The sequence below is a fragment of the Nomascus leucogenys genome, chromosome 22a (genome assembly GCF_006542625.1).
Source record: "Nomascus leucogenys isolate Asia chromosome 22a, Asia_NLE_v1, whole genome shotgun sequence".
In the NCBI taxonomy this organism is placed as follows: Eukaryota; Metazoa; Chordata; class Mammalia; order Primates; family Hylobatidae; genus Nomascus; species Nomascus leucogenys.
The window spans coordinates 40,381,065-40,395,467 of NC_044402.1; the positions used below are offsets into that span (position 1 = coordinate 40,381,065).

Below are 14,403 nucleotides of genomic sequence, written 5' to 3' on the forward strand. Positions count from 1 at the left end.
TTTGGGAGGCCGAGGTGGGTGAATCACCTGAAGTCAGGAGTTTGAAACCAGCCTGGCCAACATGGTGAAACCCCATCTCTACTAAAAATACAAAAATTAGCCGGGCATGGTGGTGCACGCCTGTGGTCCCAGCTACTTGGGAGGCTGAGGCAGGAGAATTGCTTAAACCCGGGAGGTGGAGGTTGCAGTGAGCTGAGACCATGCCACTGCACTCCAGCCTGGGCGACCGAGCAAGACTCTATCTCAAAATAAAATGAAAAATAAAAATAAAATATAAATAAATAAAATAAAATGCTGGTGGAGTACTCACCCACTTGCTGATAACAACCATTTATTGAAAAGACCTGGAGGGAAGAATTCCAAATAAATTCTGTAGATACTCCATCTCTAAGGAGGGGGAGCATAGTGACTTCCTTCCAATGAATACAGTATGGAAAGTTAGGGCCGGGGAGAGGGTGGGAGAGAATCACTTAACAGTGGAAAAACTGGATAAACTCCTTCTTGTCAGGTGATCAAGGTCAACATTAAGTCATAAATCATGTTGATAGTGAGAGGTGACACCATGCTGGCAGTCCTCACAGCCCTCGCTCGCTCTCAGTGCCTCCTCTGCCTGGGCTCCCACTTTGGCGGCACTTGAGGAGCCCTTCAGTCCACCGCTGCACTGTGGGAGCCCCTTTCTGGGCTGGCCAAGGCGGGAGTGGGCTCCCTCAGCTTGCAGGGAGGTGTGGAGGGAGAGGTGCGAGTGGGAACTGGGGCTGCGCGCGGCGCTTGCGGGCCAGCTGGAGTTCCGGGTGGGCGTGGGCTTGGCGGGCCCTGCACTCGGAGCAGCCGGCCGGCCCTGCCGGCCCCGGGCAATGAGGGACTTAGCCCCCGGGCCAGCGGCTGCAGAGGGTGTACTGGGTCCCCCAGCAGTGCCAGCCCACCGGCGCTGCGCTCTATTTCTCACCGAGCCTTAGCTGCCTTCCCGCGGGGCAGGGCTCGGGACCTGCAGCCCGCCATGCCTGAGCCTCCCACACCCTCCATGGGCTCCTGTGCCGCCCAAGCCTCCCCGACGAGCGCCACCCTCTGCTCCACGGCGCCCAGTCCCATCGACCACCCAAGGGTGAAGAGTGCGAGCGCACGGCGCGGGACTGGCAGGCAGCTCCACTTGCAGCCCCGGTGCAGGATCCACTGGGTGAAGCCAGCTGGTCTCCTGAGTCTGGTGGAGATGTGGAGAACCTTTTTTTTTTTTGTTTTGTTTTTTTTTTGAGACGGAGTCTTGCTCTGTGCCCCAGGCTGGAGTGCAGTGGCGCGATCTCGGCTCACTGCAAGCTCCGCCTCCCGGGTTCATGCCATTCTCCTGCCTCAGCCTCCCGAGTAGCTGGGACTACAGGCGCCCGCCAACACACCCGGCTAATTTTTTTGTATTTTTAGTAGAGACGGGGTTTCACTGTGTTAGCCAGGATGGTCTCGATCTCCTGACCTCGTGATCCGCCCGCCTCGGCCTCCCAAAGTGCTGGGATTACAGGCTTGAGCCACCGCGCCCGGCCGATGTGGAGAACCTTTATGTCTAGCTCAGGGACTGTAAATACACCAATCAGCACCCTGTGTCTAGCTCAGGGTCTGTGAATGCAGCAATCGACACTCTGTATCTAGCTACTTTAGTGGGGCCTTGGAGAACCTTTATGTCTAGCTCAGGGATTGTAAATACACCAATCAGCACCCTGTGTCTAGCTCAAGGTTTGTAAACATACCAATCAGCACTCTGTGTCTAGCTCAAGGTTTGTAAACATACCAATCAGCACTCTGTGTCTAGCTCGAGGTTTGTGAGTGCACCAATCGACACTCTGTATCTAGCTGCTCTGGTGGGGCCTTGGAGAAACTTTATGTCTAGCTCAGGGATGGTAAATGCACCAATCAGCACCCTGTCAAAACAGACCACTCGGCTCTACCAATCAGCAGGATGTGGGGTGGGGCCAGATAAGAGAATAAACGCAGGCTGCCCGAGCCAGCAGTGGCAACCCACTTGGGTCTCCTTCCACACTGTGGAAGCTTTGTTCTTTTGCTCTTTGCAATAAATCTTGCTATTGCTCACTCTTTGGGTCCACACTGCTTTTATGAGCTGTAACACTCACCGCAAAGGTCTGCAGCTTCACTCCTGAAGCCAACGAGACCACGAGCCCACTGGGAGGAACGAACAACTCCAGACATGCCGCCTTAAGAGCTGTAACACTCACCACGAAGGTCTGCAGCTTCACTCTTGAGCCAGCGAGACCACGAACCTACCAGAAGGAAGAAACTGCGAACACATCCGAACATCAGAAGGAACAAACTCCAGACTCCAGACGCGGCACCTTAAGAGCTGTAACACTCACCGCGAAGGTCCACGGCTTCATTCTTGAAGTCAGTGAGACCAAGAACCCACCAATTCCGGACACAAGAGTATGTACCCTTGATATGATGTGATTAAAATAGCACCTTTTTTTTTTTTTTTTTTTTTTTTTTTTTTTGAGACGAAGTCTCTGTCTGTCACCCAGGCTGGAGTGCAGTGGTGCGATTTTGGCTCACTGCAGCCTCTGCTTCCCAGTTTCAGGTAGTTCACCTGCCTCAGCCGCTGAGTAGCTGGTATCACAGGCGCGTGCCACCATTCCTGGCTAATTTTTGTATTTTTAGTAGAGACAGGGTTTCACCATGTTCGCCAGGCTCTCTTGAATTCCTGACCTCAGGTGATCGCCTGCCTTGGCCTCCTCAGGCTGGTCTTGAATTCCTGACCTCAGGTGATCTGCCTGCCTCGGCCTCCTAAAGTGCTGGGATTACACGCCTGAGCCACTGCCCCCGGCAAAAACAGCACTTCAACTCTGTGACCTTCCTTCCCAAAACACAGTCTAATCATGAGAAAAACAGACAAATTCCAGAGGGGCATCCTACAATATACCTAACCAGTACTCCTCAAAACTACCAAGGTCATCAAAAACAAGGAACATCTGAGAAACTGTCATAGCCAAGAGGAGACATAGCAACTAAATGTCATATTCCATGCTGCATGGGATCCTGGAACAGCCCAGGCTGGGGTGCACTGGCGCGATCTCGGCTCACTGCAAGCTCTGCTTCCTGGGTCATTCTCCTGCCTCAGCCTCCTGTAGTCGCTGGGACTACAGGCGACTGCCACCACACCCGGCTAATTTTTTGTGTGTTTTTTTTAGTAGAGATGGGGTTTCACTGTGTTAGCCAAGATGGTCTCGATCTCCTGACCTCGTGATCCACCCACCTCGGCCTCCCAAAGTGCTGGGATTTTTTTTTTTTCTTATTTTTCTTTTTGTTTGAGACAGAGTCTTGCTGTTGCCTCACTGCAGCCTCCATCTCCCACCTCCTAGGTTCAAGTGATTCTCCTGCCTCAGCCTTCTGAGTAGCTGGTATTACAGGTGCACACCACCACGTCTGGCTAAATTTTGTATTTTTAGTAGAGACGGGGTTTCTCCATGTTGGTCAGGCTGGTCTCGAACTCCCGACCTCAGGTGATCCACCTGCCTCAGCCTCCCAAAGTGCTGGGATTACGGGCGTGAGCCACTGCGCCCAGCCTGGCCTTAATGGTGCATTTTTTTAATTCTTTGGTTTTCCGACTTTCTTTTACTCCTCCCCGCCCCCCGACATTATTTTGCTCTTGTTGCCCAGGCTGGAGTGCAGTGGCGTGATCTTGGCTCACTGCAACGTCCGCCTCCCGGGTTCAAGCAATTCTCCTGCCTCAGCCTCCCGAGTAGCTGGGATTACAGGTGCCTGCTACCACGCCTGGCTGATTTTTGGTATTTTTAGTAGAGACGGGGTGGGGGGGGGGTTACCATGTTGGCCAGGCTGGTCTCGAACTCCTGACCTCAGGAGATCCACCCGCCTCTGCCTCCCAAAGTGCTGGGATTACAGGCGTGAGCCACCGCGCCCTGCCGATTTTCCGGCTTTCATTCTTTTGGGCCACTTGCATTGCACCCAGGGTTCCCCAGAACTTATCCTACCCCACACCCTTTTCGTATTTCCTATGGCTCTGTCCCCAACGAGCTATGGTGATCTCAGTCGCAAGGCTTCAGTTCTTTTCTTCTGGCGACCTCCATCTCATCTGGTTGAGATAACTGTTCATTCAACTTTCTATTACACAGCGCCCCCTAGACGTTCAATTAAGCATGACCAAACCCAAACCCTGATTTCCCAAACCCTCTTTTCGCATTTCTCGCTCACTGCTGGACAGAATCCTAGGCATCATCCCCGACTTTGCTTTCTCAGGACTCCCTGCCAGTCGTCCCTAAGTTCTGCCAGCGGCGCCTGCGTGGGGCCTCTTGTACCGTGTTCTCCTCTCCATCTTTGCTGCCGAGCCCTCAACACCAGTGGGGCCCCTGCCTTCAGGAGTTTCCATTTCCCTCCCTATGTCTTACCTTGCTTCCTTCCTTTCCATCTCTAGCAGCTAATGACATGAGAAAATGTAGATTCTCTCTGGCCTCCATGCCAGCCAATTTCATGACTGCTGCCCACTGTAATTAATGAATTCCTTTTCTCTATCTTGAGGTGTGTGTGTGTGTTTACGCGTTTATTTACACCTTTTGTGTTTGAAACACAAAACACTACTTCCTAGAATCACTAGGAAGTAGTAGATGAGTTAGCAGTTTATTTTAATATGTAACATAGTAAGGTGACAAAGCTCATTTTAATAGCACCAGCCATTAACCCAGTTTTCTCAATGTTCATATGGACGTAAATAATGACACAAGAAAAACACTTTTGAAGGTAGTTACGGGAAAAGCTGACATTACATGGCTGCATAATGCAACCAACTTAGGACCTGATAGTGAAAGCGTGAAGATGATAAAGAAGCATCGAACTGCGAAAGGAAAGGAAAATTAGAAAATACTCATGCAGCAAAGCTGCAGGAAGCCCCACCGAGCCAGCCAGGAGTCGAACCTGGAATCTTCTGATCCGTAGTCAGACGCGTTATCCATTGCGCCACTGGCCCCGAGCTGAGAACGGTGTTCTCCGTGATGGTACTTCAAGGTTATATTGCAGGGTTTCATGGGAGGCGTAGTCTCTCAACGGAGTTCTGCAGATATACTAAGCATTCTGGGAGATTGAAGTTCGTCAGGAACCAGACCCTGAGATTGGTGGATCCACGCCGTACGCCACTGTGCAGCCCGCGGATTGGCGGGAAAAGCCACTCCCCATCCCTCCCGTTCGGGAGCTGTGGCAGACGCTCTGGTTGTTAAGGCGACTCGTCCCGCCTTCTGGGGCTCTAGTTTGACTTTGTGATTGGCTACTAGTATCAAGGAATCCCGGCGTGGACAGCGCGAGGAGAAAGATGGCGGCGATGGCGGTCGGGGGTGCTGGTGGGAGCCGCGTGTCCAGCGGGAGGGACCTGAATTGCGTCCCCGAAATAGCTGACACACTAGGGGCTGTGGCCAAGCAGGGGTGAGGGCCGGACCTCCACGAGCGGAATGCGGGGTCCGAACTCGGGGACGGAGAAGGGCAGACTAGTCATCCCGGAGAAGCAGGGGTGAGGGGGTCGGCTAGGATGAGGAGGGGAGAGACTATTACTCTTTGGAGGGGAGGAGCCTCGGACCCAGTAACGTGAGGAAAAGAACTTGTAGGGGGCCTGTGGTCACTGAGTCCCAAAGTTGGGAGAGTTGTTGAGTAAACTCTAAAGGGCCCTGGAGGTCGCGATTATTGTCTGGGAGTGGGAGGAGGTGTTAGGGGGCAAGGGAGAGAAGAGGCTAATCTTGACGGGGGAGGCATGGGCAGAACTGGGGCAAATCTGGATGTGATGGTCTTGGAAACATAGTGACACCTGAGGAGAAAAAAATTCTACTTGTGGATTTCCATCGTTTTCTCCTTACTCATATTTCCCATGGCTGTGTTTTAGGGAGAAATTGAGGCACAGTACAGCAGAGTTGATATCCCCCAAGGTGGTCTGAACTCAGCAGCCTAGTAGGGTGAACTGATGGCAGCCGAAAGGGCTGTGCAAAATCAAAATAGCCTAAATCCAGTTGCTTGGCTCTCTGGCACTGCTGCTCTCTTTACATGATTCTGGGTCTGTCGCGGTTGTAGGTTTGATTTCCTCTGCATGCCTGTCTTCCATCCGCGTTTCAAGAGGGAGTTCATTCAGGAACCTGCTAAGAATCGGCCCGGTCCCCAGACACGATCAGACCTACTGCTGTCAGGAAGGGGTAGGGACCATCCCATATGCCCCTTAATTATTAGAGGCAATAACAACTTCTGCTTTATCGGGGCCCTCATTCTCCTCCTTTTCTGACTTGGATATATTTGTTAGTCCCTGGGATATAGATAACTTGTTTTCTCCTTGCTTCTCTATTCTGCATCAGGCTATCCCATGACTATGTAGAAAAAACCTTTGTCTCTCATTTCTACTCTTGATTCCCAAAACTAAAAATTGAACAAGTAAAGTGCTGAACCTTATTCAGTATTTGTCTTTCTTGGGTGGGGGAGTGCAGACTGGAATACGCTAATTGTGGGAAAGCTTTCTCCATGGATTCGTCCAGACTCAAAAGTGGAGAAGATTCGCAGGAACTCCGAGGCGGTAAGACTGTTTGACTTCTCTGCTGGATTTTTCTAACCAAGCTGGGTGGGGAGAGTGGTCCCCTCCCACCCCCAATAACTTAGTAAATCAACTGATATAATGAAATTAAAGTTATTAGGCTGGGTGCCGTGGTACACACCTATAATCCTAGCACTTTGGGAGACTGAGGCTGTAGGATCACTGGAGCTCAGGAGTTTGAGACCAGCCTGGACAGCATAGTGAAACCCCATCTCTAAAATATACAAAAATTAGCCAGGCATGGTGGCGCATGCCTGTGGTCCCAGCTACTCAGGAGGCTGAGGAGGGAGGATCAGTTGAGCTTGAGAAAGTCAAGGCTGCAGTGAGTGGAGACTGTGCCACTGCACTCCAGCCTGGGTGACAGAGTGAGACTTTGTCTCAAAAAAAAAAAAAAAAAGCTGTTTGCTTGTTAGCTCAACCTTTTCCTCTTCATCTCCATTCCAGGCCATGTTACAGGAGCTGAATTTTGGTGCATATTTGGGTCTTCCAGCTTTCCTGCTGCCCCTTAATCAGGAAGATAACACCAACCTGGCCAGAGTTTTGACCAACCACATCCACACTGGCCATCACTCTTCCATGGTATAGCTGAGGGGCTCCTTTCCTGCTGCATATCATAGTAGTCAGATTGTGCTAAGTACCTTCTTGTGCCTAGCCATTCAGTGAAGGGTGTGTTTGGCAGAATTGAAGTATCAGTATTGCCGGGCACAGTGGGTCATGCCTGTAATCCCAGCACTTTGGGAGGCTGAGGTGGGCAGATTGCTGAGCTCAGGAGTTCGAGACCAGCTTGGGCAGCATGGTGAAACCCTGTCTGTATCAAAACCAAAACCAAAACAAAAAAACACAAATTAGCTAGGTGTGGTGTCACACACCTGTAGTCCCAGCTACTTGGGAAGCTGGGGTGGGAGGATGACTTGAACCTGTGAGGCGGAGGTTGCAGTTAGCTGAGATTGCACCACTGCACTCCAGCCTGGGTGACGGAGCCAGACCTTGTCTCAAAAAAAAAAAAAAAAAAAGATCAGTATTGCGCACCTCTCCATCTAAAAGTGGTATGAAGAGAGTTTCAAAACATGTAAATGTAATTATTTTGGAAACTTACGTAAGACAAGGCAGATATTTACATAAGGATCTATATATAAGGTACATGTTCACTTACAAAATTACAAATTGGGAAAAGCATATAAAGGGATTAACGAGGTCTGGATGAAGTTTTTTTTATTGGGGGAAACTTTCTGGACCCAATGAGTTCAAAAGAGAGTTCTAAAAGGGTGACTGTTCATGTGCAGTTCTGGATGCGGGTACCCTTGGTGGCACCAGAGGACCTGAGAGATGATATAATTGAGAATGCACCAACTACACACACAGAGGAGTACAGTGGGGAGGAGAAAACGTGGATGTGGTATGTCTCCCTTTGCTGCTGTATCAGGGTGCAAGGGATAGGGTGAGGGGAAGTACAGGGTGCAACCTGTAGGGAGGTCTCCTTGAGCTGTGGTGATTGGTCGGACATATCTAGTTGACTGTACTTTTCTGTATTTGACTAAACAGGTGGCACAACTTCCGGACTTTGTGTGACTATAGTAAGAGGATTGCAGTGGGTGAGTGCATGAGAATCCTGGGATGGGTGTTGCTTCTCTTACCTCCTGTGAATAAGAATCAGGAATTTTGTATATAGTATACAATTTTGCTACTTCCCCTCTGTCTCAGACTGCCTTTCTCTTAAAGAAGTAAACAGATTTTGCACGAAGCAAGGAAGGGTTTCTTGCCTGGCAGTGGTTGACAGTTTTTCTTTTGCCTCATGTAGCTCTTGAAATTGGGGCTGACCTCCCATCTAATCATGTCATTGATCGCTGGCTTGGGGAGCCCATCAAAGCAGCCATTCTCCCCACTAGCATTTTCCTGACCAATAAGAAGGGATTTCCTGTTCTTTCTAAGATGCACCAGAGGCTCATCTTCCGGCTCCTCAAGGTGAGTGGTGGGAGGGTTCTAAAGGTAGTCCAGCTATACATCTTGCCTTATTTACCTGTGTATGATCGTTTTTTTCCTGTGAGGCTCTCTTTTTCTTTGGTTTCTGGGGAGCAATTTCAGTGAAATTGGGAGTCTTGAGAACAAAAAGGTAAATGCCAGTAGTAGCCCTAGAAACCTTTCAAAACAAACCAAACCTCATGAGAACTTTGCAGAAGGTTTCATTTAGGAAGTTACAGCAAGGATCCATGAGGCTCTTTGGGTGTTGATGATACTTTTATGGCATAAGAGGGCTTTTTCTTTTTTCTTTCTTTCTTTTTTTTTTTTTGAGACAGGATCTCACTCTGTCACCCAGACTGGAGTGCAGCGGTACGATCTCAGCTCACCAGAACCTCTGCCTCCCAGGCTTAAGCGATTCTTCAACTTTAGCCTCCTGAGTAGCTGGGATTATAGGCATGCACCACTACTGCCCGGCTAATTTTTGTATTTTCAGTAGAGACAGGTTTTACCATGTTGGCCAGGCTGGTCTTGAATGCCTGACCTCAAATGATCCACCCGCCTCGGCCTTCCAAAGTATTGGGATTACAGGCGTGGGCCACCACGGCCGGCCAAGGGGGCTTTTTGTAAGTTTACTGAAGCCTCATGCTGCCTTTGTTGGTATTGGGACAGATGCTAGAGAACTGTTGGTCTGGGCCAGGTGCAGTGGCTTACGCCTGTAATCCCAGGACTTTGGGAGGCTGAGGCGGATGGATCATCTGAGGTCAGGAGTTTGAGACCAGCCTGGCCAACATGGTGAAACCCTGTCTCTACTAAAAATACAAAAATTAGCCAAGCATGGTGGCACGCACCTGTAGTCCCAGCTACTTGGGAGGCTGAGGCAGGAGAATTGCTTGACCCTGGGAGGTGGAGGTTGCAAGTGAGCCAAGATCACGCCATTGTACTCCAGCCTGGGCAACAGAGCGAGACTCCATCTTTTTTTTTTTTTTTTTAAAAAGAGAACTGTTGATCTGGGCCTTATTTTACACTAGGGCTCTTTGGCCATATACCATAATATTCCAGAATCTTGGTTTTGAGGGCTGTGTCCGATGGTCTGACTTTTCTTACAGTTGGAGGTGCAGTTCATCATCACAGGCACCAACCACCACTCAGAAAAGGAGTTCTGCTCCTACCTCCAATACTTGGAATACTTAAGCCAGAACCGTCCTCCACCTAATGCCTATGAACTCTTTGCTAAGGGCTATGAAGACTATCTGCAGTCCCCGCTTCAGGTGGGTCTGGAGTGCACTGAGAGGAGGAAGGTGGGGTGGAAAATGTTTCTTGAGAATATATGCCTCCAAATCTTACTAAAGCTCAGAAAGCAGTGGAAAGTTTTTGATATTTTAGTGCATTGTCCTTTGGCAGAAACTGGCTAACTTTGTCCTTTTCCTCATTCATCAGCCACTGATGGACAATCTGGAATCTCAGACATATGAAGTGTTTGAAAAGGACCCCATCAAATACTCTCAGTACCAGCAGGTACTATGTGGTGCCCAGGGTGAGGAAAGCACAGGGCCAGCATGACCTGGGGAGGATGGGATTACAACCATGGGATATTCTCTTCTCCCTCCAGGCCATCTATAAATGTCTGCTAGACCGAGTACCAGAAGAGGAGAAGGATACCAATGTCCAGTGAGTGCTTTCCCCCCACTCTCAGGGACTTGCATACCTACATCTGTATATGCCAAGTCTGCTTGACTCTTCCCTTTCTTTCTTAGGGTACTGATGGTGCTGGGAGCAGGACGGGGACCCCTGGTGAACGCTTCCCTGCGGGCAGCCAAGCAGGCTGACCGGCGGATAAAGCTGTATGCCGTGGAGAAAAACCCAAATGCCGTGGTGACGTGAGTAGCAACCTGCTTGCTGGGAAGTTAGTCCTCATTGCCAAATTTCCTTAACATCTCTCCTTACCTTATTGTTTCTGTTTCAGGCTAGAGAACTGGCAGTTTGAAGAATGGGGAAGCCAAGTGACCGTAGTCTCATCAGACATGAGGGAATGGGTGGCTCCAGAGAAAGCAGACATCATTGTCAGTGAGCTTCTGGGCTCATTTGCTGACAATGAATTGTCGCCTGAGTGCCTGGATGGAGCCCAGCACTTCCTAAAAGGTGCCTCCAGGTTGGGGTGTAGGTGGAGGGTGATGATGGGTGAGACAGCAACCTGGGAGGAGGGTACAGGGTTTAGGGGAAAGTGGGTTGGACCTGGGTCACATCATATGAGTTTGAGAGCCACTGCTCCACTGCCTCTGTGCCCTTAGCAAATAAAGTCATCTCTCCAAACCTTAGTGTTCATATTTATAAAATGAAGGGAGTAGGCTGGGCGCGGTGGCCCATGCCTGTAATCGCAGCACTTTGGGAGGCCAAGGTGGGAGGTCAGGAGTTTGAGACCAGCCTGGGCAACATGGCAAAACCCCATCACTACTAAAAATACAAAAATTATCCAGGCGTGGCAGTGCACGCCTGTAATCCCAGCTACTCGGGAGGCCGAGGCATGAGAATCACTTGAAACTGGGAGGAGAAGTTTGCAGTGAGCCGAGATTGTGCCACTGCAGTCTAGCCTGGGCAACAGAGCGAGACTCCATCTCAAAAAAAAAAGTAAATATGACATATGTACCCTGAGCTTAGCTTTCATCAGGAACTTTTGTGGGACTTTGTGACCCCACAAAAGTTAAGAACTACCAGATTAGACTATCTTGGGTTCTTTCGGTTTTAATCTGTGTGACTCTGTAAATTAACCTAGAAGTGGAATCCTCCGTGACAGTAGTTGGAAGCAGGCTGGCTTAGTAATGTGACAACATGCATTTGTCTCTTTCTTCCATGCCCGTGCCAGCGTTGGTTGGTTTTGACATGGGAGGTTTGATCCTTCTGATCCTTTCAGTTAGTACAGACATACCATTTCCCTCCCTCTGGAACTAATTTGACTCTCCTGCTGTGCAGACGACGGTGTGAGCATCCCCGGGGAGTACACTTCCTTCCTGGCTCCCATCTCTTCCTCCAAGCTGTACAATGAGGTCCGAGCCTGTAGGGAGAAGGACCGTGACCCTGAGGTAAAGAACCACTCTCTCTGGAAAGAAGTGGTACTCTTTAGTCCTCTTCTTTTTCTGTATTTGTATCAGCTATTTTCTTCTGCTGGGGATGAAGAGGCGAAGGAGAACTTAGGGATTGGGGAAGCACTAAAGTAAAACATTTTTTAATCCTTGGGGAAGTTATCTCTTGTGTGTCTTCCCCAGCACTCTCTCTCTCTTTCTGTCTCTGACAGGCCCAGTTTGAGATGCCTTATGTGGTACGGCTGCACAACTTCCACCAGCTCTCTGCACCCCAGCCCTGTTTCACCTTCAGCCATCCCAACAGAGGTAGGTTCTTTTATGGCTGTCCTCTGACTAGAGGGGTGTGGGCTTCTTCCTTCCTCCTGCTTTCTTCCCTTGCTGTCCCTAGTCTGCCTTATCTACTCTTCCCTTCCTGGGTCTTGCTCATGCTTTATCAAGTTGTTTAGAGCTTCTGGCCCCTTGTCACCCACATAATTATTTCCTGACAGATCCTATGATTGACAACAACCGCTATTGCACCTTGGAGTTTCCCGTGGAGGTGAACACAGTACTACATGGCTTTGCCGGCTACTTTGAGACTGTGCTTTATCAGGACATCACTCTGAGTGAGTGTCTATGGCAGTGGATGGCAGAGTATGAGGGTGTGCTGCCTGGGCAGCTTATATGTACATGTGTCATTTAGATTTATGGGGGGCCCAGTGCTCAGGGAATGGAGATCTTTGTGTGATTAGAGAAGAGACCCTCTCTAACATAGGCAAAAGGCACAGCCCTGGAGACCTCTGTTTTTTCATTATTTTGTCCATACAGGTATCCGTCCAGAGACTCACTCTCCTGGGATGTTCTCATGGTTTCCCATCCTCTTCCCTATTAAGGTAGGAACTGCTTTTAAGACTCTGTAGTTAAGGAGTAACCTTTGTCTTTGGTGGTGTGCTTCTTTCCTTCTCCCAGGAAGATAGTTGACTATGACTTATGTTCTCCTGATTTCATATGCTCTTGGATCCCAGTGGTAGGTGTTGGGAGTATTTGGAGTGGCCTTCTGCCTGGCTTTCCCGCATCTACTCTGGCTACTCTTCTGTCTGTTCTCTACTTTGAGCAAGAGTCATCTTTTAAAAACTCAGATTTGATCTTATCTCTCCTGCTGTCTTTTTTTTTTTTTTTTTTTAAAGAGATGGAGTCTCACTCTTGTCGCCCAGGGGAGTACAGTGGTGCAATTTCGGCTCACTGCAAGCTCCACCTCCCGGGTTCATGCCATTCTCCTGCCTCAGCCTCCCGAGTACCTGAGACTACAGGTGCCAGGCACCACGCCCGGCTAATTTTTGTGTTTTTACTAGAGACGGGGTTTTACCGTGTTAGCCAGGATGGTCTCGATCTCCTGACCTCATGATCTGCCCACCTCAGCCTCCCAAAGTGCTGGGATTACAGGCGTGAGCCACCGCGCCTGGCTTGATCTTATCTCTCTTTTTTGCTTAAAACGCTTTAATGCCTTCCCATTATCTTTAGGATAAAAGTCAAAATCTGGGACATTGCTTGTAAGACTTGATGTGATCGAGTGTTTGCTTGCCTTTGCAGCTACTGTCCCCTTGCTTACACTGCTTCAGCCTTATGGACCTTCTTTTTGTTCTAATTGTCTATCTTTCCTACCTCAGGCTTTCATGCCTCTCTCTTGCCTGTAAAGTTCTTTGCTTGTCTCTTCACGCAGTTAACCTATCTTCTAGGTCTTCTTTAAACATTTTTATTGTGACATAAACTTTCTTTGATCTCCTAGACTAGGTTAGTGTTCCCTTTCATAGGTGTTTTTCTAGCACTCTGTACATGTTCACGGCTCTCACCACACCTTGGATTATTTGTTCAGTGTCTTATTGTTCAGTGTTCTGATAGGCTTTAAATAACTTTCATGAGCGTTGGGACGTTCTTGTCATGTTTATCATTTTATCTCCACACCTACCTTAATACATTGCCATGTATAATTCATTAGCTTCACCCTGAACCTCCCTGTCTTTCTTCTTACAGCAGCCCATAACGGTGCGTGAAGGCCAAACCATCTGTGTGCGTTTCTGGCGATGCAGCAATTCCAAGAAGGTGTGGTATGAGTGGGCTGTGACAGCACCAGTCTGTTCTGCTATTCATAACCCCACAGGCCGCTCATATACCATTGGCCTCTAGCCCTGCGTGCAAGTGTCCAGAGCCTTGGAAGCAGCTTCAGGTTCTGCTCCTGTAGTACAGAAGGTGCAGTACATCTATGGGCTGTGATTCCCCTTGCCCATCAGAGAGGAGCATTTCAATCTGCTTTCCTGCCTTACATCAAAGTGGGCAAGGGATATAATTAATTGCAGAGCTCAAGCCACCAATCTGTGAAGACCTCAGGCCAGGGGGTGAGGAATTAGTGCTGGATTTGAAGCTACGCACTCAGCCTCAAGAACTCCCTGGAATATCCCTGAGAACATGGGGTTTGAACGGATTTTCAGCCCTTCTTTGTTCTTGTTTTGATGGTTTTGTGTAAGAGGAAATACAAATAAAGTTATAGCCCTTTACTGCACTACCATGCTGCCCCCTGCCACTATTTTCCCACACCTCACTTAGACCCAGGCATGTTCAGATCTGTCCTGTTACCCTATCCAAGACCCAAAGGGGCCTAGTTGTATTCCCTACTTAGGAAGCTGAGCAATGACTATCGTAGTCCTGGATATAGGCCTTTCTGACCAGCTACAGTGAGCTCTTGTCCATTAGAACCTGCGGTTAGGCTTTTCTCTGGGAAGGAGGCATAGAGTTTGCCACCTTGGAAAAAGATGGAATAGTGAGTGA

The 14,403-nt window shown here is 49.2% G+C and overlaps 1 protein-coding gene, 1 long non-coding RNA gene and 1 other non-coding gene across 5 annotated transcripts in view; 1 reads left to right on the forward strand and 2 right to left on the reverse strand.

Moving 5' to 3' along the window:
* The window catches only part of LOC105737980, a 30,031-nt gene extending 24,967 nt beyond the window's left edge, over positions 1-5,064 (reverse strand). The window contains exon 1 of the long non-coding RNA XR_001113691.2: positions 4,921-5,064. This is a non-coding gene — a long non-coding RNA (uncharacterized LOC105737980). The remainder of the gene's footprint in view (positions 1-4,920) is intronic.
* On the reverse strand, positions 4,900-4,972 carry TRNAR-ACG. Its single transcript has one exon. It is a non-coding gene; the product is annotated as a tRNA-Arg (tRNA).
* Positions 5,065-5,162: 98 nt separating the features above from the next.
* On the forward strand, positions 5,163-14,140 carry PRMT5 (protein arginine methyltransferase 5). Of its 3 annotated transcripts, none has more exons than XM_003260600.3 (17): positions 5,163-5,421; positions 6,058-6,176; positions 6,462-6,547; positions 7,010-7,144; positions 7,849-7,961; positions 8,108-8,157; positions 8,364-8,527; positions 9,631-9,792; positions 9,962-10,039; positions 10,134-10,192; positions 10,279-10,401; positions 10,488-10,663; positions 11,492-11,601; positions 11,814-11,907; positions 12,090-12,206; positions 12,409-12,473; positions 13,612-14,140. In XM_003260600.3, exons 1-17 carry the CDS (start codon positions 5,312-5,314, stop codon positions 13,762-13,764), a joined length of 1,914 nt encoding a protein of 637 aa, XP_003260648.1. In that variant the 5' UTR covers positions 5,163-5,311; the 3' UTR covers positions 13,765-14,140. The 3 variants fall into 3 exon arrangements, with proteins under 3 accessions (XP_003260648.1, XP_030659601.1, XP_003260649.1); XM_003260601.3 differs by lacking the exon at positions 5,163-5,421 and adding an exon at positions 5,448-5,506; XM_030803741.1 differs by lacking the exon at positions 6,058-6,176 and having other exon boundaries at positions 5,281-5,421.
* The last annotated feature ends 263 nt before the right edge of the window (positions 14,141-14,403 follow it).